This window comes from Sinohyriopsis cumingii, chromosome 12, assembly GCF_028554795.1.
Source record: "Sinohyriopsis cumingii isolate HCF-2022 chromosome 12, ASM2855479v2, whole genome shotgun sequence".
Classification (NCBI taxonomy): Eukaryota; Metazoa; Mollusca; class Bivalvia; order Unionida; family Unionidae; genus Sinohyriopsis; species Sinohyriopsis cumingii.
This window is the reverse complement of record NC_142972.1, coordinates 68,152,661-68,178,833: the sequence shown is the minus strand read 5'-3', so window position 1 is coordinate 68,178,833 and position 26,173 is coordinate 68,152,661. Positions and strand designations below refer to the sequence as shown.

The window sequence follows — 26,173 nt, the reverse complement described above, 5'->3', positions numbered from 1 at the left end:
ACGTTCGAAATGATGTGGCATATCGGCTATCGGGACGGACTTTGATCTGTAAATCCTGATATCAGAATCCGTTTGCAAACAGTGATATGATGACGCGTGTGAACAGAACAGTCTCGATTTAAACACGTTGATTGCAGTTCAAGGATACAGACTGGTCATCTTACTATATTTATATGTCAATACAATGAGAGAATTACATCAATTTCGATTCCAATTTTTGTTTTTATTAAATGTCTTTCCTTCTTCCTTTCTTCTCGAATTAGTTAAGAAGAAATCAAGGAGCATGGTAAAATACATACACGAGCACACAAAATAAAACCTAGCGCAGATTGTCACTTGAATTGGGGCACAAGCTGCTTGATCTAAGGGGGAAGGTTGAAGCTGGATTTTTTTAAAAACAGCCCATTCTTTGCTGGCAATAAATAGCTTACTTTTACTGCCAGCACGTATACAATCATCGGATAAAAAATTGTCTTAAATATGGAACGAACAAAACATACACACACACACACATACACGCACACACACACACGCACAATCAATCCGTGGCAAGGTAACTTTTTTTCTCTTCGAATTTTGAAAGAAAGTTACAAAAATGATGGATGTTTACATTTCAAATGCCTTCAATTTGTCTTTTTCATAAACTAGAATGTAAGGAAAAGATTTGAAATAGATAACATCAACAAGAAAATAAGTATATGTGTTCCAGGTTAATGTGTACTTGTCATGATGGAAAAGTAAGAAAACTTTGTAGTCTAAAGAAGAAGAAGAATTAGGACTTTTTGGAAATGAGAATGACAAGTAATGAAATGCCATGAGGAAGTGTAAAGAAATTATAATTGGAACTGGTGAGTGGCGTGTTTCCATTGTACACGAAGCATGACAACACAACTAGTTTACATTGATATTCCTTGAACAGAGAGAGAGAGAGAGAGAGAGAGAGAGAGAGAAGACAGAGACAGAGAAACATAGAATGGCAATATGATAAAAACAAATAGTCACACCCTTGAGGTAGCTAACAACAGTACATAAGGAAGTAACTTCAGTATCCTGAACATTTGTGAAATGATTGTTACTATGGAAAAGTCAAAGATAATAACATGATAATGATGATGGCGACAAGAACGACGATTAAATATTATGGAAAGTAGAACTTATGAGGAAAATATAATAATTACTACGACATTAATGATAATCTGTATTAGTGGAGAAGAAGGAAACGATGATGGTGATGACGACAACAACAACTATGAATATTGGATAAAGGTTCAAGCTCTGCGGCAGCCGTTCCGAAATGGACTATCCAAAGATAAAGTTACCACTCTGAAGTTACATTCTATCCCTAACTATTTTAATAAAAGTTAAACATGTTCATGAATGTAGTGGTTTATAAAGTGCTTTGTATACGAATAGTCATGTCTGTCTGCGTCGGTTCGAGTCTCGGATTCGGCCAATGTGGGTATGTGAGAAAGCTTGCCAGTAGCTTCTCGTGGGTCGGTGGTTATTTCCGGGGATTTCTCGGGTTCTTCCTTCACCATTAATACTGGCCGCCATGTATAGCCTGTCGTGTGCTGAAAAAAGGCGTTAAACCCTACAACAACAACTTTCCAGAGCCTCTGTCTCAGTCCGCTTGGTATTAAAGTATTTCTCGAGTTTAGAGAGTTCCTTGTTTGACGCCATTTTTTCTCGTGCAATGCGTGCCGCTCGTGCCACTGAGTTCTTTTCAAACGTTGCAAAAATATTATTCTCTCTTGTCAATTTATAGCTTTGTATCCTTGTAGATTTGTAAAAAAAAAAATAATTTAAATTTGCATTCTGGTTCCATAGTTTAGATATATCTTCACTTCTTGGGTCCGGTGGAGTTTCTTACTGTTTGCTTTGTACGTGCCATTGCCGATGATAAAACAGACTTAACTTCTCAAGAATGAGAATCAGGATGAAGACTCAACGTAACCTAAGGCTGTCTCCCTATGAGCTTGGTACGTATTTGAAACATAATAAACATGTCAGGACTTTATCATTACAATATTTCGTTACGATTCTGCCTACTTTGTAAATACCATCGTCTCGCTTTTAATGATTTCTTAATCACATGCTCAATTGTTCTTAATTCAGCTGCATTTCGACTCACAATGTCATTTCAGTAGCGCATTCGTCTTTGAGGACATAATGGAACCACTCCTCGCGGCGAAAGCATAAAACCAGATAATTGATACCATAATAATTTCTATTTCAACTCTGCTAGTAAAATTTAAAAAATGTATATATTAAAACTTGTGTACATGAACAAGTCTTGATTTTTGACTAACATATACTAGATAGCAAATATCGTGTATGACGTTGATATTTATAGACAATTTAGCCGGGCACAATCACGATTTGTTTACCCAGTATCACAGGGGCTCGTTACAAAGAAAATTTTGGAGTATCCGTCCTTGAATCAAGGGATGGGGGTTCTAATCTGTAACAATATAGCACAAGGGAAAACACCAATCCGCACCCCTCGGTAGTTCCAACACTGCTAGTTTATCCTAACTGCGTCTGCTAATTTCCAACTTAAGCCAGTCGTAATCAAGAATAGTTCAATTTTCAAAACAGCTCGACACACTTAGTTCAGTTTGTAACATAATGGAGAAAATGCATTACTTGTTCGCCGATTTGGACGTTGGGACAAATATCATCTAGAAGTGCCGTTTTGCATTCGGATAGTCTTGGATTTCACCATTGACCGAAAGGTAAGATCCGAACAACTTCGAGTCCGCAGTAAATATCGTTAATGTACATTGTGATGCGTTTTAATTTTAGTGGCAAAAAACAAATATTGATTTTGGTAAATTTGGTGCTGATTGCTGGTTATATTGTGCACAGTGCAATGTTAACTCCTGAAACATACTTATTGTTGAACTACAGACTCGAAGTTGTTCGGATCTTACCTTACCAGGGTTTTCCCGCATTCTTTCTCCTGCACTTATACTGGCCGCCATGTGTATCAAAATTTTAATTTACTATATGGTTGCAATATCTATTTTGAATTTCAACAAATAATAATTTCGACAGGTGGTCCCGTATTTTAAAAAATGTTCTGCATTAAGCACTCCTCTACTAATTACTACCTTAATAAATGAAAGTAGAGTGAAAGTATAGCATGAACTTCCTTCTCTGAAATGAGTTAACGTCGATATTGCCCATGCGCTATTAGTACAAAACGAGACAGCCTTATATCGGGTGGGATTAACCCAACATGGGATATCTTTCAAAGTGAGAACGCAAATGGATGCACACCTGAGACAAGTATCGATCAGTGACGAATAGAGCATTGTCGTCTGCATGCACTTTGTGAGTATTATGTATTTTCGATTTTTTGTTCACCTTTCCATTCGAAGACATTTGCATTCGTATAAAGATGTGTGTTTGTCCTGTCCGCATGCAAGTTAATAGAATCGGTTTTTACCTCTGTCACCAAGTTAGTGTACATACAACAGATAGGTCGAGTCCGAGTATATAGAAAACAGACTCTAGTATCAATTCGAAAAATTGCGACGGTAGATCAGAATCAATTTCGTTTGTTCTACTTTTACTCCTAACAAGACTCTTTGTATGCCTGCGTGCAAACGTGTTGGGGTGAGGGCAGTGGGTGGAGGTGGTGGTTGTTGTAGGGTTTAACGCCATTTTTCAGCAGACGATAGGCTATACATGGCGACCAGTATTAATGGTGGAGGAAGAACCCGGGAAAACACCGGAAAGAACCACCGACCCACGAGAAGCTACTGGCAAGCTTTCTCACATACCCACATTGGCCGAATCCGAGACTCGAATCCACGCAGACAGAGGTGAGATGGCAGTGATCCGTAACGGAGAGCGCTTTAGACCACTCGGCCACTCGGGGCCCCTGAGTGGAGGCGGAGCAGGCAAATGAAACTTAAGGCAATCGCCGCTACATATCAAAGCCAATGTGATAAAAATTAGTATGATACTAAGACAGTGCGATATACAACACAAACATCCATTTATCGCTGCCGAAAAACTTTACATTTCATTGTTTATCGAGGTGTTGAAATATTAATGCAGTTTGTATTTTTTTTTCTTCATTTCTTTTCAGTCTAGATTGCAAATACATCAAGTGCGCTTTCGTAACTAAATTATGTTTATATGTAGGATTTTCTGCCTTAAAAACAATATTCTGTGTGACGGTAGGTATCAAATTGACTATTAAATCCGCTACATAATGCATTTCGTCCAACAGTGACACACTAAATTAACACCAGGTATTTGATATCAGATACCGTACACAGAATAGGTTCGCGTACCTGTTGACACCGTACGACACCTTCATAAAACACACATGTATATGATAATTGCTCTTTATTTCGAAAACACGAGTTGCAAATGTGAAAAGAAATTCACTAAAAGTGACTGTTCTAGTTCCTCGAACCACAACATCGTTGTACAGGAAAATCGATGGCTAGAAAACGAAAATAGCCATAATATCGAGTCGACTACTACAAATAGTTGTACCACTCTTCCCTTTCCTTTATCTTTAGTTTTATCTATAAACGTTAAAAATTACATAAATTTAAATCATTGAAATGTAAATAGTTAAAATATAAATCTGTTGGAGTGAGGCCGAATATGGGGTGCAGATTCAATAGGTGGTAGTTATTGTCTAGAGAGTTGTGAAACGAGAGAATAACCACAATAACAAATTAAATTCTGTAAAAGGTTATGTTTTTTAGTTCTTGAATAAGCATATCGTTCTTTGTTGTGGCAACAAAAAAAACAACAAAAAACCTGGTGTGTAACTAAATTGAAAAGGTAAAACACTTCCGGGTTGTTTATCCACAAATGTACCTAACAGTGACTTATAATCATTCAACCTTTAATTAACTGGATCAACTTCAAGTCTTTACTCCAGAGTGCGCAATGTTATTGGGGGTGGCAATAATGTCCACATGGCCAACGCGACGTTGTGCGTAAAATTCAACGCTCGCATTCTTGGGGAGAAAAAATACTGCCTATTTTAGCCCCATCGATTATTTTACTCAATGCTAAGGTCGTATTAGCAATGTTCCTATTAAAATCCACGACTTCAAAAATTATCCAGATCCACAGAAAAGACTACCAGTAACTATAACCTCCGTAAGAGCCCCATATTATCGATCGTAATACTGCAATAAACCAGTCAGTCAGTGACTCATTAGTTCGCTGCTGAATGAGTGAGACGTATATCATAGCAACAATGCATGATATATCAGCTTGCCTTTTTAAATCTCAAAGAAAAGACAGCATATTTTCCGCTGAGGTGTCCTCGAAAATAGTTAATCTTAATACCTTCAACATAAAGAGAAATCTGTATTTTCAAACGGTGAGAGCGTCAAACCGCTACTATAAATTACTTTTTATGTTAGTATACGTGGTGGGGGTATGCTATGTGTTAGAGAATCTACGCAGTTAACTTCACATGAGTTGTTTTTGTGGGTATATTGTACCGTGACCTAACAATGTTGATCCCGATATTTCAGGTTTTAATAACGGCGATAGTAAAAATGTTGTTTTTCTTTTCTTAATTATTATGGAGAGGATTAAACTCTGGTTGGTTGATCCAATTATGAAATTCTATTTGAAATTGCTGATAAACTTCACCCCAAGCTGTGAACGGATCTCGTCAGAGAATTCAATGTATAGAACTATGACGTGACAACAGTCATCACACACTGTCATCCGAACATATTTGTCAAATAACTTCAGCAATAAAAGACGGCACCAAATGTGGACCAGAAACACTGCTGCCGCTGTTTAGTGGTGTCTAAAGCCTTTAGAGCAAAATTGTCATGCGAGTACGACCAGTGAAATCGTCACGACAAAGAGCTCAAATTCCAGAGTTAGCAACCTAATTGATATCGGGAAATATTTCTCAGCATGGATCATAACAGTCGTGTGAATATGTCAGTCCACCTGATGCTGCTGGTTTTCAGCTGGCTGGTCAAACTGAGTCTGAAACACAACAACCTCATCCGAGCCAACTTCGGCAAGAGTCTTTACACTAGTCCAAACCACACTCACACTGGAGCAAAGGTCAGTCCATTTTTTTCTGCCTATACCGCACTCCTCTTAGTAGAAAAACAAGCTGGCTGACTCTCTTTTTGGAGCAGTTTCCGAATCTCCTGGACTACGGAAATTCAATAGGTGGCAACCTGATTATTCTTGGAGATTTCAACTTTCACTTTTACTGTCCCGGAAACTCAAATACATCAAAACTCATAGATTCCATTAATGTTTTCAACCTCAAACAGTCAGTTAACCAACCCACCCATAAACATGGTCACATTTTAGTCTGGATTCTTCATAGACCTGATGATAACATTCTACGGTCCTCCCTGGTATCCCATGACCTTGCATCAGATCACCTCTGCATTATATGCCATCTTGACGTATCAGTCCCTAATCCTCCACCTTTATCTGCTACTAAGAGAAACCTCCGAATGATAAATAGAACCAAACTAATGCACGACATCCAAGCTAACCAAACAACTTGCTTACCTCCTACCGCAGAACAACTCGATAACTGTCTGCGTTCATTACTTGACAAACATGCCCCAGCTACCAAGTGCAGAGTATCAATTCAAAAGTATTCTCCATGGTATAGCAGTGTTAGGGACCAGCTTCGCACTGCTAAAAGAGACCGCTGTAAAGCTGAGAGGCTCTGGCTTTCCACCAGACTCACTATTCATAAGCAAATCTATGAAGTCGCTAAGAAGAATGTCACAGATATAGTCCATGTAGCGAAATCAGCCCACTACACTACTAAGATCATAGAAAGTACCAGCTGCAAAGAGCTCTTCGAGATTACTAACAAGCTAATGTCAAGGAACAAATCGACACCACTTCCAACTACCTTCTCTCCAGTCGACCTTCCAAACATTTTTGCAAATTTCTTCCGTGACAAAGTACAAACCATTAGAGATAAGCCTGACACCACAATTTCAATTGACTCGTCGTCACCATACAGTTGGGATACAGAATTTGAGCGGCAACCATTAACAGCATTTGAACCTGTCTATGGATTTCGTACGTACAATCGTGATGAAGAGTGCACCAAAGTCATGTGAACTTGATCCAATTCCAACATCACTGCTGTTTGAGTGCTTAGATCCAGTATTGCCTTCACTAACTGATGTTATTTCTCTCATCCGGGGAATTCCCATCATTTTTCAAAACTGCCATTGTAAAGCCTCTGCTGAAGAAACCATCACTAGACCATAACGATTTAAAGAACTACCACCCAGTTTCTAATCTCCCATTCATATAAAAAATCTTAGGAAAGGTTGTTCTATCCCAGCTTGTATCTCATCTAAATTCAAACAGTCTTTTTAGCAATGTACAATCTGCATATCGCCCTTGCCACGGTACTGAAACTACTCTTCTAAAAGTAGTTAATGACATTCTCTCTGTGTTGGATAGCGGAAAGATTACAGTTCTCACTCTCCTTGAGTTGTCTGCAGCATTTGACACAATAGACCATGATATATTACTTCACCGTCTCCAGCATGTATTTGGCATTCAAGATACAGCCTTACTGTGGTTCAAGTCCTACTTGGTCAACAGGACACAAATTGTATCTGCAAAAGGAATACACTCCAGCCCAGTTGATCTATGTTGTGGTGTTCCACAGGGGTCTGTTCTTGGACCTGTTCTCTTCATTCTGTACACTCACTTGCTCTCAAGTGTCATAGATCATCATCCAGTGTCTCACCAATTGTACGCCGATGACACCCAAATATACAAATCTAGCCACCCAACTGAAGTTGATGCTACCATCCAAGGTGTAGAGAGGTGCATTTCTGATGTGAAATCATGGATGACTTGTAACAAGCTGCAGATGAATGATAATAAAACTGAGGCCATTTTGATCACCACACAAAGACTTTCTCATTCACATCCTTTACCTCAAACAATAAATATCAGCAACGCCAACATTAAATTTACACAATCAGTACGAAACCTAGGTGTTACTCTGGACAGTACTCTCACATTGCACCAATATGTCATGAACATATGCAAGGCTGCATATCTTGAGCTGAGACGCATCAGCTCAATTCGCAAATATCTTTCAGTTGATGACACTAAAACACTCGTGTGTTCATCAGTACTTTCAAGACTGGACTATTGTAACTCAATTCTGCCATGGTTCATCTCAGTATCTACTCCAGAAACTTCAAAAAGTTCAAAGCACAGCTGCTCGGATCATACTTAGAGTACCATGATCAGAGCACACCTCCCCGCTGCTCTGTACCCTAAACTGGCTATCCATTCGATCCAGAACCAAACACAAAATTTGTTCTCTGTGCTACGTTTCACTGTCGGACTCTAGTACAACATACCTATCCGACCTCACCAATGTGTACACACCAGCAATATACTTACGCTCCTCTTCTGACAATCGTATACTCATTATTCCCACTATGAAAACATATGTCATATGGACAGCGTTCTTTTGCATACCAAGGCCCGGCAACGTGGAATGAATTGCCAAATGAACTTAGACACAAAGACACAGTGATCACATTCAAGAGGGCTCTCAAAACTCACTTATTTCAACTGCAAGAACAAACTTAAAGACCTAATAATGTTTCCTATCTGAAATATTCTCAGCATGTTTGTTATTTTTAATGTTTTTCTAATTTCATGCTGTTTGTTTTTGTAATAACATTATGTTTCTTATCTTATAGGTGTTGTCTAATGCTGTAAAGCGCTTAGAGCTTCTAAAGATTAGGCGCTATAAAAAGTCCTCATTATTATTATTATTATTATTATTATTATTAAATCGGCATAGTCGTCCATGATGGAAACTTGGAGGCCCTTTTTGGTGTTTTTCCACCGGTGCTCATAGATGTCTAATGGGATATTTCATTGATAAGCGACGTGGTCAGTTGTAATTGGATCAGATGCTCTTCCTGTCTCACGAGACTCGACTTGGGTTTAACAAACTAATTATAGCTCTCTATCATTGAGTTTATCAATGGCCGATTCAGTTGTCCACTACACGGTTGTTTCGGCGTGTGCAATCCTCTTGGGGGTGGCAATAATGTCCACATGGCCAACGTGACGTTGCGCGTAAAATTCAACGCTCGCATTCTTGGAAAGAAATACTGTAGCGGATTTGGCACTGGAGGTAGTACTCTCTGTTCTTCTGCTCGTGCGAAATTTACTCCGTGAATTAGGACAATATTAGCTCCGGGTATCATGACGATCCATTGTTCAGTTTATGGATATTTATGGATGTCTTTCTGCATCGTTTCGATCCCCGGAGTCAGCAATGTAAACTCTACACAACCGGCTAAATAACCCTTTATAAATGTCGTATTCTTTCTTCTGATAATTATGCAATCATTGAAATCATGTTGGATGAAACGTCAAAGTCTGCGATCAGACCCCTAATTACATGGAATAAGACAAGTGATTGGCCATCTCAACAACTTATGCCGCGTACATCATTTTGTGAGCTCTCGTCTGGCCACATTGATTTAGTTCTGTTGTGACACCGTGAACGGTAGCTAATTGTCCGGCTGCCAGACACAGCCTAGTGGAACAGTCACAAGGTTACCCCTGTATGTGCGCGCGGCGTATCTGAAATGTCAAAGTTGGTTTTGCGACAGTGACCTTCCCACGCGTTTGTGTATGTCATGTTGTTATACACGCACGCACTTGTTGTTTTTTTTAATCACAGGTCATTATTGATCCGGGATTGCAACCGTAACGACCTTCAACCGTTGGCCTTGTGGTTAGAGCGTCCGCCTCGGATGCGGAAAGTCGTCGGTTCGATCCCCGGCCGAGTCATACCAAAGACTTACAAAAATGGTACTAACAGCCGCATCGCTTGGCACTCAGCATTAAGATGTTAGTGTTAGGACTGGTCGGCCTGGTGTCAGGATAATGTGACTGGGTGGAACATCATGCTAAATATCTGCGGCATGATGCCCCAGTGCTAGACATCACTATAAACTGCCACATTGCAGACATCGTAGCGATATGAATGAAAAATTGTTAAAACAACGTCAAAAATCCAAACCACACACACACACACGACTTTCATTAGTTCCAAAGTTGTGTTTTGTCCAATAATATCTCAGCGATCCACTGGCCAGTAGTGCACCAATGCGGGATCGCAAATGCAGATCTAGGACGGACACTCTGAACAAATCCAGATTGTCGAGAAAGAAGTTTAAATCGAGTAATTAGATATATACTGTTCCTGAGAAATCCGCTTCCCTGTATCAACGTTATGATCACTCCCCATGAAGGACAACACTCTGTGGTATGCTTGTGTGCGACATGGTTCTGATATAAATCTACGGGGACTTCTTCGGATGGTTTTTGATGACAGTTAAGGTGGTCAAATAACAATGTTTTATTTCACACCACAATAGCAAAGCTAACATATATGCCCCTGCAAGTACTCAATATAGAAATAATGAGCACACTGACATCATTCGTAAGATCTTTCTAGTGCAATAGCAGCTTTGGAAATTCATTCGCATACTCCTCGCCACTCGGCATGTGATATTCACAATGTGCGTGGCGGGAATGATTAGTATTAGTGTCTTTCTACAACGGTATTCATCTCTTGCTGAGACACTGAAAACCTACATAAGCATGGCATGCAATAATCTCGGACTAGACAAGTATTTTTCTTGACTGCATACTGGTCAGTTAGAAAGATAATTAAGAAGATATACGAGTGCTTTTGATGAATGTAATTTTTATTTAAAAAAATATTCTCAGTGATAGCATACCATGATTCACTTGACAACAAGATCCAAACAATTAAAGAAATCAATATTGCTGAAAATTTAGGTAAACATATGAGAAATTAAATGCTGTATGAAAAATATATGAAAGTACAAGAACACAGATAGTTACAAACTTCACCCCACAACATTAGAGAAGCTGAATTAAACAAAAACGAATTTACCTTTAGGTCTAGAGTTAAAACATCTGTTCAAAGAAAACGGAGTATCAATTGCCCATAATGTTTCAGCTATTGGTGTTATATAACTCTGGACCTAATCATATAAACTTTGATATCATAGGATGATATCATTGGTATCTTAATAAGATGGCGATTCACGTTATCCAGTAGTATTATGTATTGTTTAGCTAATAATGCCATTATGCTAATTCTTGCTTTAATTATTTCCTTCTTTGAAAATGTAATAAAGTCTTTCTTCTATTAAAAATTAATTAATCTTCTATCATTAACTCCATTTAATAAGAGTAAATTGTGAAATGTCCTGCAATGAATGACATGATACAAATGACATGTTTATTTCAATGAGGATCAATATTATCAGATGGAAATAAGATATTGCATATCCTGGTCGCACAATCCATTCTCTCTATTGTAATTGATTTTGCCAAAATAGTATAACCCACCATGCTTTATATCTGTTCCATGAATCACCTCAATCATAATGTTCACTGAGTCCTTACAGTCAAATTTTAATGATTAAGTTTGGAAGACGTTATGTGATTTTATCTAAATTAGTTATTCTCTGTGCAGTATCATTTTATCTCGTTAATTACATTTGATGCTCCTTTATCATCTTATGCAAAACCTTAGACTGCAGGACAAGGGTGTGGTGTAATAAGATTTAGATTTCCTAAACCCAAATTTATATGATTCTTTTAAATATAGCTAGTTTAATAACCTCATTTGAAATAGGATTCATACGTTCCTAGTTCTGGGAGAAAATCTCTGGCACTTTCTATATTTTACGTGTGTGGATGTCCTGTTGATATAAAAAATACTAATCTAAACATAAAAAAAATTGGATGTCTATTGAAACGTTGAGTTAAAACGTTTAGCGGTCAGTTATTTTGGACCCGGGTCCTTGTCGATATTATATAATGTTAGGTAGGTAGGTGAGGACGAAGGTTAGAGGTTCGGAGTACAAGGCCAAGTCGTAAGAAAGTACGGCCTATTGTTAAGATCACATTTTAAGTGACCCAGAATCCGCATGATGTCCAAGAGTCCTACAATTTTGAAACCCAGTGTCTAAAGTAGTCAGGTAATTTCTTTGAATAATATGGAGGACAGAATGGTGATGGCAACAGCAATTGTTCAAAAAACAGTTTAAAAACCAATGGCTAAAGTTGTGCAGGTTTTATGAAATTGCTTCAATATAGTGTTGTAATATCTTTCTCTTACTTTTTTATCTTAAAGTGACGAGCTAATAGATAAGGGTTATTACTACTCAAGTGGCCATAACTCTCAAGTATTATACTACTCTTTGTCTATGAGCGGCAACGTCGAAAGTTTCTATGAATATACATCATGCATTTATCAGTGAAAGGATTTCATTATATGCTGAATTTTCAATGCAGAATAGGCATTCATACCTTGCCAGTATCCACAGACAATGCAACACTTTCTTATTTTTAGTATCATCTTCCATTCTATTAGCCTGTAGTTTTTTAAAAAAAGTGAAGTAAATAAATAAAGTATGTGATGATGAACCACCAAAGAAATGCTTGGAGTCGGAAGTGGGATTTGGTTTATAAGACAAATTTTAATTCTATATTGTAAGGGTTGCAAACTGTTGTGCCGTATATTTTGTTCTAACATACCGTTGAAAGAAACCACACTATATTTTGTACTGTAGTACTAAATGTTATCTTTTTCTGGATGGGTTTATTTGGCTAAACGTGATATTTGCTAATTTGTATCTTTGCACTTTTAGAACATACTCAACAGCCATCAATGTTCTGATATGCCGGGAAACCTTATGCTTAAAGATACAATTGCCCACTGTCATCAAACAATGTTTTAATGTTGAGGAAAAATTGCGGATTTCTTAAACTTTGATGAATACATAAACTTTGTTTTCAAAGACAATAAGATGCACAGAGTTCTATTATAAACCAAGAGTTACTGTGTTAACTCTTAATATAATGTTTTACATCTGAGTGAAGAGTCGAGAATTTCAGATCAAAATCAAAATGTACGACCATCAAGCTTTACTAAAAAGTCTTGCTTTCGTTAAGGAAGATAATCTGTATTTACAGGATATCCTTAGGACAAAGCAATATAAATAGTGTCAAATTTTACATCATATTATCGTGCTAAACACACGACTGAAATGATATCGAAACCAACAAAATAAACATATATTTTCCTGTGTAAGCTATGTCTAAATGTGTCGTTAGAAATAGTCCATTAAAGAAGGATATCTTGCATTCTTACGTCATCTTTGAGTAAATTTAAATTTTTTTACTAAAGGTCTGATTATCATTAGCATTAGTATTCATTTAAATATTGAACTATTGCCTTTGTTGTTTGTCTCTTGATAATAAATGTATATAGCTCCTATGACATTTCTTGTCAAAAGTTTGCAATGTAAATACAAACTGAAATTCATGACATTTCAAAACTGTGAGACGATATTACGATGAACCTGACAGCGAATTTTGGCATTGTTCATCCTTACGGTGAAATTCCGTTTTGAATCTTACCAATTATTTGATAGTTTGATGTTTCAGCTGTTCGAGGAAAAAAGGGTCATTCCTGGTTTAAAATAACGATAAATAATGGCGAGCAATACGAAAGAAAAGGGCCAACAGACTTGTCCTTATTGCAAGAAAGTATTCAAACAACTCTCTAGACATAAATGCAAGCAAATACCTGGAAACGAAGCAGGGCTAGATGACAGGCAAGACCCAGATGGGGCACTCATGAAGGCAACAACGCCTAAGCTAAGCACAGAATGTGAAAAATCATGTATGCCTTTGCAAACACATACAACACAATGGAAACGTATTTCCTTTGAAGAAAGTTCTGGCAGCACACTAAAACCTATACCGAAGCAAAGCGAGATAAAGGGAACTGAAACGTGCCCAGACTGTGGAAAGTCCTTCAAATGTTTAGCTAACCATAAAAAATGTAAAATGAGGAATGAAAACAGGGGAGCAGATGACCTGAAAATGGGTCAAATGACACAAAGAAGAACACAAAATTTGGGCATCCAAGAAAATGAAGAGACAAGGGTGCCTTCTGTTGGCAGCCTGACCAAACGCCGTGAGACAGAGGAAGAAAGAGAAAGCAAAATTCGGGCTAAGGACGGGCGTATTGAATCCAAAGGACTAGAATTGCAGGATTTGGAACTAACCCCTCAAAGAAAGCATATGGAACGCGCACCATCCATAGACCAAGGTAAAGCGTTAACAAGTTGTCCATATTGTGGGGAAGGATTCAAACAGGTGCAAAAGCACCTGCGTTCTTGTAAGAAAAACCCAAGTAACCGATCTGGCGCGACTGCCATGGATAAAAACGACATGCATTCTGAGTCCGTTGATCAGGCGCAGCACAAAAAATGTCAGTTGAAATCGTCCGAGCAAAAAAAAAACATTTTGGAAGGGCGAGACTCTGTGGAACTTTCATCTTCCGCTGTCGAAGAGGAATATGCAGAAGGACAATACAGTCACCAAAACGATCCTACAACTAACGGCTATTTAATGTCACGAAATGCATTGCATGCACCTGTATCAATTAACGTGCCTTCTTTGGCAGATATAACATACAGCGAGGATCCAAAAGCTGAACTGGATAGACTTCAAGCTGGAAACAAAATCCACGAAGTGGAGATTTCTAAGGCTGAAAAAGTTGTAAAAGAGATAGAAGATCACTTTCTTCGAAAACTCAATGAAAACAGTAGTTTCAAATGGACCATATTTCGAACAGGATCCTACTCTGACGAAACAAAGGTGAGTTCTATTTCATAAATTGAAATGCATATAAAATAAACTTTGTTTTGCAATTAAAACCACCAAAATTTGCAGCTGGAGATACCAGTTTCGGCCATTCACGGGGTTATGTCGGCATGAATACTCATATTCTACTCTTTCAGTGCAGTCGTATCTTATTGGTTTTCAAAGAGAAGCAACTCCATCGTTAGGCCGGTAACATATCCATTTTCACCAGTACGGAAACTGTTTCGCTTTTTATTTATTTTTTATTGCATGTCGATAAAAGCTGACGAGAACCGAATAACCAAAGCTAATAACATTAGTTGTATGTATTCTTTGACACAATTATTTCTGGACTATGCCATTAGCTGTAGACACAAGCAATATTTTTCTGATGGCATCCTTAACTATTTTACTAATTTTCAATGAATTATACGAAACGGTTCACGATTTATTTTGTTGATATATATATATATATATATATATATATATATATATATATATATATATATATATATATATATATATATATATATATATATATATATATATATATAATAAGGTCCAAATCTCTTCTGCTATTGTAGCTGGACTACAAGTGTGTAAATTAGTTGAATCCACACATTGTACTGAAAAGGGTCCAGTACAGTAGAAGATAAAAGAATATAGATAGTAACTATGAATCCATTAATTACTGGTATTCAATGAAACGAAAACAAATTGAAGTGATATTGATCAAACCCATAACAGGAAGTAATCTATTTGAGAATGTAGCTTGTAGCGACTGTTATATTAAACGAATATTACATTTTGCATTTTGTAAGAAAGACATTGTTTTACCTTTGCTTATATGTTTCTATACCTTCAAAGAAATACATATAAAGCATCAACAAACATTATCATATCACTATTTCAGATCAAAGCAGCCAACGAATTCGACTTCATCGTATCTCTTGGTATCAAGTCAACCGTGAAATATCTAGATGATCGGAGTACGCTGGGTTATTGCCTTGTCGTTCCTAATCCTGGGCGCAATGTTCCTCAGGAGATATCTTCGCTGATGAAAGGCATCTATCTTGACCCAATCTTAGTGAAAGAAATGGCATTCAAACAGTTTAAGCAAGTGATACTGGATGTAGATTTTCATAAAGGGCGACGAATGAAACGTAAGTCAGTGTTAATATATAGTGAAAATTCTTTTTTTTTCTTCATATTTTTTTATTAACCCCATAACAGGCTGACCACTGGGTCAGGGAACCATCTCAAGGTCACCTTACAATCAAACATTTCTGGTTATCAGATAATGTAGGGATAAAAAATATAATCTACAAAGAAAGAAAACACACACACACACACACACACACGCGCGCGCGCGCGCATGCACACATGCATATGGCACACAATCTAGGTGACATGGACTTTGTGATATTAAAGTATTTTGTTCCTGTTTACCCTCAAGTCAGATACATGTTACATGTTCATTATTGAGGTCCATTTTTGAATAAATTGGTCCTCTTTGTTTTACCTTAGCAGTGTATTTTTCAATGTTCTTATGCATTGCAACTATTTGCTTAAAAGCAAAAATAGAAGGATTTTTCATATTGAATCTGCAAGTATAAATATAATATTTTCCCAAAATATGCAGGAAATTACACAAACTGTCCAGTTGTTCACTTCCTAAGAATGTTTCTTTTTTGGACAGATGTACAATATTTGTGCAAAAAGGTGCAAAAACTTCAATAAAATGGTACCAAGACTGTGAAGTAATACTGCAATAATAAAAGAGATGCTCAATACTTTCATTCTCACTCTTACAGAAAGTACGTTTGTTGTCATCTAATATGTGAATTCTTTTCAGAAAATCATTAGCAGCGATTATTCTATGGTTTAATTTAAAGTTAAAAGAGATCAACTTGGTATCCTTGGTACAGCATTTCGCCCGGCTATAAATCTCAGACAACTCCTCAGTACGTATATTTCTATTAAATATTTGCATCCAAGTTTCTTGCTTCGCAGTGTGTTGTCTTTTAGCTTCCTGTAAAAGATCTTTGTAAACAAACTTGAGTGACTTTTGTTTTCGCAAGTTCATTATTTTATCCCCCTGCTTATCAAAATTATTATGCACTAAATGGTTTTTTATGGCATCTTTCTATGCTTTTGGAATTTTGGATATTAAGGAGAAGTATTTCAAGAAATCATCGCTTCTAGTTTTTTGTTTTATTATTTCAAAAGGTATTAAATTACCATGATTATCTACTAGATCATTCAGAATTTCAAAACCGGTTCTGTCCAGGATTTGTATTGATAGAACATTTTAGGGGGAACAAAATTAAAAGTACTCATGGATAGATACTGGTTAGGACTTTGCGGTTCTTCTTTCCAATTAGATACTGCAAAAATTACATGTCTCCAAACACTGTTTTTAATGAACTTACAAAATTCGTCTAATTTCCTTTTCCCTAAATTCCAAATATCCTTTTTATTTCTGAGTATAGTTGTATTGACTAAGTTCTACCACGTTCCATTTTCCTTTTCCAGCAATCTTTTAACAAATCTTATCTTAATATACCTAATGAATGAAAATATGTGTCTCATATTTAGTTCTCCCTCATTTTCTGGGGAGACTAGTAAATCGCATTTTATTTTCTCTACTTTTCCACCCCATACAAATTTAAATAACGTGCGATTTAGTTCTGCTTCAACATTTGCTGATGGGTTTGGAACTGCTGAAAAAATATGTATGAATATGAGCAGAACAAGAGTTTTTACAACAATTACTTTACCAACTATTGACAGATGTCTTTGACTCCAGCTTACCATTATTCGTTTCTTCATATAATTAATTTCAACCATTTGCTGTAAATCTGGAGAAAATTATATGCCAAGGAGTGTAAAGTTAGATGAGGACCAAATTAGGCCCATTTCGGGACATATTCTTTCATTAGAAAATTTCCTGTTTCCAATCCAAATAGCTTTTGTTTTTTGTTATGTTACATTTAAGTCCAGATAATAGAAAAAAAAAACTTGCAAGATATTCATAGCTGCTTCAAGAGAAAAATGAGATCCATCAAGAAGAATAAAAGCGTCATCGGCATACTGACCAAATTTATATTCACTGGCGTCAAAGATTAGTCCTCATACATCCACATTTTGCTTTAAAGTTATAGCTAAAATCTCAGCCTCAATGATAAACAAATAAGGTACAAGGGGGTCTCCTTGACGACATCCTCTTTCAAGTCTACAAAAAGATGACATATGCCCATTATTTATAACACAACTTTTAGAGTCATTACAAAACAGTTTAAACCACTTACAAACGGAATCACCAAAATTAAAAGATTGTAGAGCTTCTTCCACAAAGACCCAGTTAATTCAGTCAAAGGCTTTTTCAAAGTCTATTAACAATAATAAACCACATCTGTTTTCATTCTCAAGTTGTTCCATGATATCATATAATAGTCTGGTGTTTTCTCCAATGAATCTACCCTTCATATATCCTTTTTGAGTATCACTGATTATTGATGGAAGAATGTTTTAAATCTTAGCTGCAGTGGCTCCCGAAGCAATCTTATAGGCAATATTTTAAAGTGATATAGGTCTCCAGTTTTTAAAATATCTTCTGTCTTTTTCTTCTTTTGGATGACATGTGATGACTCCTTGAGTCTGAAAATCTGAAAGTTTTCCTACTTTATAACCGTAATTTATTGATCTACATATTAATCCCCCAAGAGACTTCCAAAAGAATTTATAGAACTCTGCAATGAATCCATCCGAGCCAGGACTTTTTCCATTTTCCATCCGTTTTAGAGACATACGAATTAATTGATTGTAAGCAGACCCTCGCATGATTACTCTTTCCTCTTGACTAAGTTTAATATTTTGATTAAAAAATCTATTTCTAGTTTCTTGAGTAGCCTCGTCATCAAGCTGAGCAATTCTACTTTTGTACAATTCCATATAAAACTGTTTTTGAGCTTCTAAAATATCTATTTGGTCAGATATATTTGTCCCATCATCTAAAATAATTTCCTTTATTGTCTTGTTGACAGTTTCTTTTTTAAATATTTAAAAAGTACCTTGTGCTTTTTCCCCCAAATTCATACCATCTAGCTTTAGATCTTAATATAACACCTATGTATTTTTTTCCTAGATTCCTCTAATTCTGCTTTTATCTCTCGAAATTTTCCAGAGTTTCCCCATCTATGTTATTCGACAGCACTCCACCCCACCCCCGAATTTCTATTATTTCCTGCTCAATTTTCTTCAATTTTCCCCGTTTCTCTTTTGTTTTCCTAATAGAATAACATATAGTTTCAGATCTTATTTTCATTTTCAAAATTTCAAAGAACATTTGATCATTACAGGAAAGAGAAACATCTTTATTTCCCTCATTTACAGTGTCAGTTATACACTTTTTGACCAAATCAGTATACTCCTTGTTCCTCAACAGTTGGGCATTAAATTTCCATTATCCTTTTCCCCTTGGAAACGTTGAAAAAGCCACACTCAGAACAATAGCTGAATGATCAGTCTTATACCCTGGTAAGGTACACGCATCAGCTGCATTCATATGAATGTCACCGATACAAGAAAGTAATCTAATCTACTTTGTTTCAAGGGAGATTTTTGTCTCCAGGTATACATCTTTAAGTCTTGATTGGAATTTCGCCAGGGATCAATTAATTCCAATTCGTTCTACAGGTCTTGAATCGCTGCCCTATAGTGTTGGTGTTTGTCATGTAAAATATTATAAGTATCCAAATCTAAGTCTTGAACAGTATTCCAGTCTCCGCACATTATAATTGGTGAGTTCTCAAAAAATAAAATCTCCTCCTTTAACTTTCTAAAAATGATAGGATTATCATCATTATAACCATTCAAATTCACGACGGTTTTTCTGTTGCCATTAATTGTAATGTATAAAATAATAAATCTCCCTTGACTGTCACATCTTTCTCTATGAATTATAAATTCAAAAGTATTTATAAAAAATACTGCAACCCCAGCACTATTACTAGAGCAGTGGCTAAATATACATTTGTATCCTCATTCAGCTGCCCAATATATTTCATCGTTCTTTGTACTATGAGTTTCTTGCAAGCATACTATAGATACATTCTTTTGTTTTACCTAGTGGAAAATATCCCTTCGTTTAAAGACTGAACCTTGCAAGCCTCTAACATTAATAGATATAATTTTTATGGTATTATCCATGAAAACAGCAGAAATTTTACATATACATGTTCTTGTACAGGAATGTATGAAGTAATTATCACCTTGAGTTTATCATATGCATGGCTTTCACACTCATACTCAAACAAAATACAAACGTCCATACTAAAATCATCCATGGTGTTACAGTACATGCTGTAGATTTGGCTGCATTTAACATTTATACAGTATACGATGGACAACAAGAAAAGCAACTCCATTTGCGATAACTCTTATGCACCTCTGACAGACATTTCCGGAGCTAAGACAATTTTGTAAACCGAAAGGCACAGATTAATAAAAGTGTAAATTACAAAATAATGAATGAAAGAGGGGGTAAAAGGGAAGAACAAGAAAGTATGAATGAGCGCATACATGGAGGTGGTGGGTGATTGAATGAATGAGCAGGAATGGGAAACTGAAAAATTGAACGTGGAAGAGTAACGTTGAAAAAGATGAGTAAACGACTGAGTAAATGTGTATATGAGTGAAAGATGATTTATGAACTAGTGAGTGAATTGATTAGGGAGAGATATGACACAGTGGAAAAGCGAATAAACAAATATATTAAGGACAAAACTGGTGAGGGAAAGAAATGTCTTATATAAAATAAATATTGAAACAAATTAGAGTAGAAAAACGAGGAACAAAACTAAAATTCACATACTTATTTGGGCAATTTCATAAGTTCATAGAGTTGCATATTACACTTATATTCTAATTTTCTCATCAATTTCATCATAGATGTCAAATTTTATCCTTTTTCCTGATTTGGTTTTACCATACACAGATCCATTAAAGTATCATGCACTGTCAATTTCTTGATGCCTGGATAATTTATTGATAAGTTCAGTATTCATCCTGGTCACATCCTCTACCAGTCTAATTCCTTTGTACTGTTTAAAATCCTTCCACTTCTTGATAATTGGAAGTTTACAATCCAGGCTCCAAAATTTGACAATCACTGGCCTTGGTTGTCCCTGTCCTATGCACAGCCACTATGTCCCTGTTGTCCAAATTAATCTTTGTGACTTCCTTCACCAATTCGGAATTCTTTCTCTCAGACTTTCATTTTCCTCCTCCTCCAGCCCTAAAACTTTAACGTTCAGTTTCCTTGAATATTGTTCGGTTTGGTTTGAAGCTACACTTGCTTGCTTTGATCTCCTGTCAGAATCTTTCACGTCACTCCTCATTTTACATTTTCATTCTTTGCCTCTTGTAATTGTTCTCGCAATTGGTGGTTTTCGAATTCCAGTGACTCCACCCTATCCATCAACTCTCCTGTCCTCTCCTTTACTACCCTTTCACTTTCTACAACTATCTCCTTTCTCAGATCTTACTTCACATTCTCTAACAATTTCTTCACAATAGTTGAGACAATTTCATTTAGGTCATCTTTTTTTCAACAAGTCAGCAATAGCAGATGTGAAATCTGCTTTTGAAATGCTCCCTCTGGGACTTTGCTTTATTTCATCCAGCTGAATTCTACTCAGGCTTGATTCACTCATACTTGTGTCAGAGGTCTCCATCAGGGCACCACTCTGTAATCTACTTTTCATTTGTTGCTTGCCTTGATATTTCTTTCCACTCATGCTTGTAGATAATCTTGTTTGGACTAATTTTTTCTCACTACTCAATTGTGACACTGACATTTATTACTCACCATGTGCCAAACAATTCTTACAATTGAAGGCAACAGATGGACATGAAACTACACTGAAATAAGTAAATGAGTCAAACAAATCAGGTAGGGACTGTCTCAAAACTGCACCACTAAACTTCCATCTCTACTCCATCATAATAAAAGTTTCAGTGGAAAAACATATTTTTTCAAAATTGATTATGATCTACCAGTAATGTTCTATACCCTGCATTCCTTGAATATTCACACATCATCCCAACAAGTATGAACCATTTCACTGTTAAAAAAACCAACTATTTATAACCGTCAAAATCAACAAAGCCCACTTTACTAAGTTCCACATATAGCCGCCATTACTGTCACCCCCCGTGAAACTTCAACGTGGCTAATTCATTTGAGAATAATTTGGCACAAAAAACTAAACAAAAGTTCAGTCTCTCTAAACGCAATAAAACATTGCAAAATAACAATTATATTGAAATTTTTCAAGACTTAATAAAGGTAAGTTTAGACTACGTTAACGTTTATTTCGAAATAAAAGTTATCTAAATAAACATGCCGCAAACAATTATATTTTGTAATAATTGTCTGACCTACTTGAATTGAACACAGCCTCTTCCAACAGATTTAAACGGAAACGTTGGCCTTTAAACCTGCTACCACACTATTAATCCCCAGTAACTTCTAAGGTAATACACCAATGTTGGGAGTTGTCGCTAATCGAGTAATCAAGATAAGGGATGAAATTTGGTTATCACTTGGCCCAGTCACAGTTCATTTTCATAGCGTAACACCACACCTATTCATACCTGCTTAATTTACTATACCTCTATCGTCACCATGTTCCATGTTTATTTTATAAGTATGTCGTAGTAAATCATAGACTTAAGATGTTAAATATAATTTTACAAACCGGTTGAACAGATTAATCCAGAAATGAACGTGGAATTTAACATAGTTAATGTTTATCGCAATACATTCTTTATAGTACTTACCAACATAGGCTTTACGCATTATACGAAATTTTCGACAACCTTTGCTTATTTATTAAGCCATGGTTAGTTACTTTATGACTACTAATTTAGGACAGCAAAGGCATTACTTCCTCGTGCATGAAATACTATGAAACACACATGCCTCTCTCCTTATTTCTCTCGCATGTGTCTGAACAAATTTAGAAGTTAAATTCTGATTTCTTCAGAACGTTTGGGCCAGCTCCGTGCAGCTTATAATATAGGGTACTAAACCTGAAAATGTTGCATCAAAGTTTATTATAACCTGCATTTGAACCGGGTGATAAGCATTGTTCATCGGATTGGCAGAGGAAGATTTTGCTTTAAAAGATAGTTAAGATAGTTATGTTGTAATGTATATTTAATCGATAGAGCTGAATTTGTTTATGCCCACAAGTTTAGAATATATATATATATATATATATATATATATATATATATATATATATATATATATATATATATATATATATATGGGGTACTGACTCAATACACGATGGATTGAAGGAAACGGTACTTCCTTATGATACAATGTCTCCGAAACGGAAATGAATATATCGTAAATAAATGGACATATATGTAAAAGAAACCAACTACTTTCATGGATTGTTTTTCCACACCTTTGTGATTAATTTCGATATGTTCAACTGGTTAGCACTGGTATAAACATTTTTATAATAGACATTATGACTGGTACTCGAAACAGTGTATATATTGAACCTATGTGATGTGATTATTTAATGTTAAACACAGCCAAGTATTCTTGTATCTACAGGACAACAAAGAGATGATGGAAGCCCAGCATTTACTTTTGACTATTCAGCCGGTGGAGGCAAAGTGTATGATATTGATTTGGTTCCTGCCATCCATTTTGACGGCTGGCCAGAGATAGATGAAGTCAAGGATTGGCAGCCGAGATGGCGACAGAGACACAGTCTAGAAGAGTTAAAGAAAGGCTATTTCGCTGTGGCGAGAGAAAATCCAAATGGTAAGGTTTGTGGGTCCTTATATCCCTTCGAAATCTCTTTATTTTGTTCCTGCTGTTTGTTGTTATTGATGATGTTCCAGATTATTTAGTACCGACGTTAAAGCTGCATTCGTTCCCACCTTGAGTTTTAAATTCATATGAATAATTTATTCTGTGTTGTTACGAACTATTGGAAACGATTGTAATACCACCCGAATCTATCTAATTTGTCCAATTTGGCTTACTTAATGTTCGTAAAGTATAGTTATGCAAATGGGAAACAGTATTGTGTACATCGGGTCTGCCGGTTCTAACACTATCCGGTTACTGCTGAGCGTCAAGCAAGGCAGCTGCGAGTACCTTTGTTATAATTCATTGGTATGACGCAGCCGGGGTTCGAACCCGAGTCCTCACGCATCCGAGGCGGACACCCCAACCATTTAGGCCACCGGGCGCTGTCACATCAGAGTTGAGAATACTTTTAAGTGTAGAAACGTTTAGTATTACTTTAGTATTACTCTTAGCAACATAAGATCTCGCTCTAATGTTTACATATTCTCCGTTCGCATTTTGTAATGTTCTGTTTTAAGAAAATCATATTATTAGCACTTTGAAATATATAAATCTTGCCTATTTCTAACTTAATGCATTCAAAGTTACCACACAATGTTAGATTTCTATCTTGAAGTGTTTTAGATATATGGTAAGGGGACTAATGATATGAATCAAGCATTTCCTTCTTCAGATTTATTGTGGTAGTTTATGGAACAATGCTATCGAAAGCCAGAACCAAATCTATCATTTAGTAGCCAGACAGTTACCTAGTTCTCGAAGTTACTGCTTTCAATGAAAACATTTGTTTTCCCATGCATATAGCCAAGACGTTACGCCAAGGGGAGTTACTCTGGCGGCTATCGTTTTCAAGGACGGAGAAGATGTTATGGTTGAGCGCAGACAGTAACGGCTCAATGCCTACTTGCCGAAAACATATTCTAAAGATCCTAAAACGTATTCTGGAGGACTGTAAAGATAGCAAAGCAGCAATGATGCCGCATCTCTCATCCTTCCACCTACGCACTTTTATGCTCCATCAATACGACCAAAGACCAGACGATAACGAGTGGCTTGAGACGCAAACGAGACAGTGTCTTCATGTATGTATTGCGGAACTCATACATATTTTGAGCAGCAAACAAATGAGCAATTATTATGTCCGTGGTCATAATGTCTTACAAAACTTGGAAGACGATGAGATACAGATTTTTACTAAAGCTCTTGTGAAAGCTAGTGCTACCTATTAATGGGATAACACACATCAAGTATTATGTCAGCAGAGTGTAGACTAATATCATTATTACATGTAAGATAAATACCCTTAATGAGATGCACATATTTTTGTTTATTCATTTGTATTTTGCAAAATATCGACTGATGGTATTGCAGCAAACATTTTCTGGCATGTATCATTGATTACAGTGAAAACACACACACCTTTCCTTTGTTACCTGAGCTCATAAACCGATAATCCATCATGAAGCAAAAGCCAATATTATGCCATGTATTTCTGGACCGCCATGATGATTATTATTGTTAATGTATCCTTCATTTTAACTTCAGCTATACATTGATCACAAATTATATTCATATGCTTATGCCAAATATTTCACGACTATGTATTTATTGTTTCGTATGTCTGATTTAGTTTATATTTATTTTAATTGTTTTAATTTTTAATTCTATTACATGTTATTATACTATAATGTTGTTTATGTGATATGGAAATTTGTTTCAGAAGATAGTTTGACAATGACTGTTCATTTGTAAACACTTTAAGCTGACATAGTTCCCGACCTTAATTCAAAGTTAGTAACAGCTACAAGAGCAAGTTCCTTTTATATTTATTTTTATTGTGGAAATAATAAGGGTCAGATCGAGGCTGTATTGGATACGTGACCTTAGTATCGTAAATAGTTTTGGTGAGGTAAACAACTTTTTAAAAATTTTATTCTAAGAATAAAATAATTGGTTTTGGTCAGGGCCACTTTGAGAGTACGTGATTAAAAACACGATCACGTGACCCTCATCCAGGCATTTGTTTTGCGCAGTATTCATGTTTTACACCGATGTCTATATAGAATTTAGTCAGTCTGGTCTTAAAACACTTGATGTCAAGTAGTTTTCTTCTGTTGTAGCCAGTTTTTGAGTTATATATTAATTTTTCTTTAGATTATTTGGATTCTAAAAGATTGATTCGTTTCTCTGGATATATTTGTGTGCTCATACAGAACTCTTAAAGACATTTCTTAAAAAATATATTCGGATTTCCAGCACCGGAGTGTTATTTCTTGTGTTTTTACAAGGAACTGGAGATGACAATACTGTACCTGATACAGCATACGTCATCGTCCTCCATCTTGGATTCTTCGCCGGGACTCGAACTTGAATTCATTAGATCATTTCATTATTAGGACTTCTAAAATGTAATTCGTGGATTATTCTTGGATTATTTTTGGGATTTAATTCTTAAAACCGAAAGTTCTTATCTTTTTCATTTTTACAGTGTGTTTCCAGGGAAATAAATTATTTGTTAGACTTCTCAAA

General features: G+C 36.2%; 1 protein-coding gene across 2 annotated transcripts; it reads left to right on the top strand.

Moving 5' to 3' along the window:
- The first annotated feature begins 3,068 nt into the window (after positions 1 to 3,068).
- LOC149786657 (uncharacterized) lies at positions 3,069 to 26,173 on the top strand. 2 transcript variants are annotated; one of them, XM_089977182.1, is made up of 5 exons: positions 3,069 to 3,336; positions 13,524 to 14,757; positions 15,656 to 15,905; positions 23,381 to 23,593; positions 24,449 to 26,173. In XM_089977182.1, exons 2-5 carry the CDS (start codon positions 13,585 to 13,587, stop codon positions 24,871 to 24,873), a joined length of 2,061 nt encoding a protein of 686 aa, XP_089833308.1. In that variant the 5' UTR covers positions 3,069 to 3,336; positions 13,524 to 13,584; the 3' UTR covers positions 24,874 to 26,173. The 2 variants fall into 2 exon arrangements, with proteins under 2 accessions (XP_089833308.1, XP_089833307.1); XM_089977181.1 differs by having other exon boundaries at positions 3,070 to 3,336; positions 13,537 to 14,757.

Coding starts and splice junctions, on each gene's coding strand:
- LOC149786657 (XM_089977182.1), top strand. CDS start 13,585: ATGGCGAGCAATACGAAAGAAAAGGGCCAACAGACTTGTCCTTATTGC. Junction 14,758..15,655: donor CCTACTCTGACGAAACAAAG/GTGAGTTCTATT, acceptor TCACTATTTCAG/ATCAAAGCAGCCAACGAATT. Junction 15,906..23,380: donor TAAAGGGCGACGAATGAAAC/GTAAGTCAGTGT, acceptor TTGTATCTACAG/GACAACAAAGAGATGATGGA.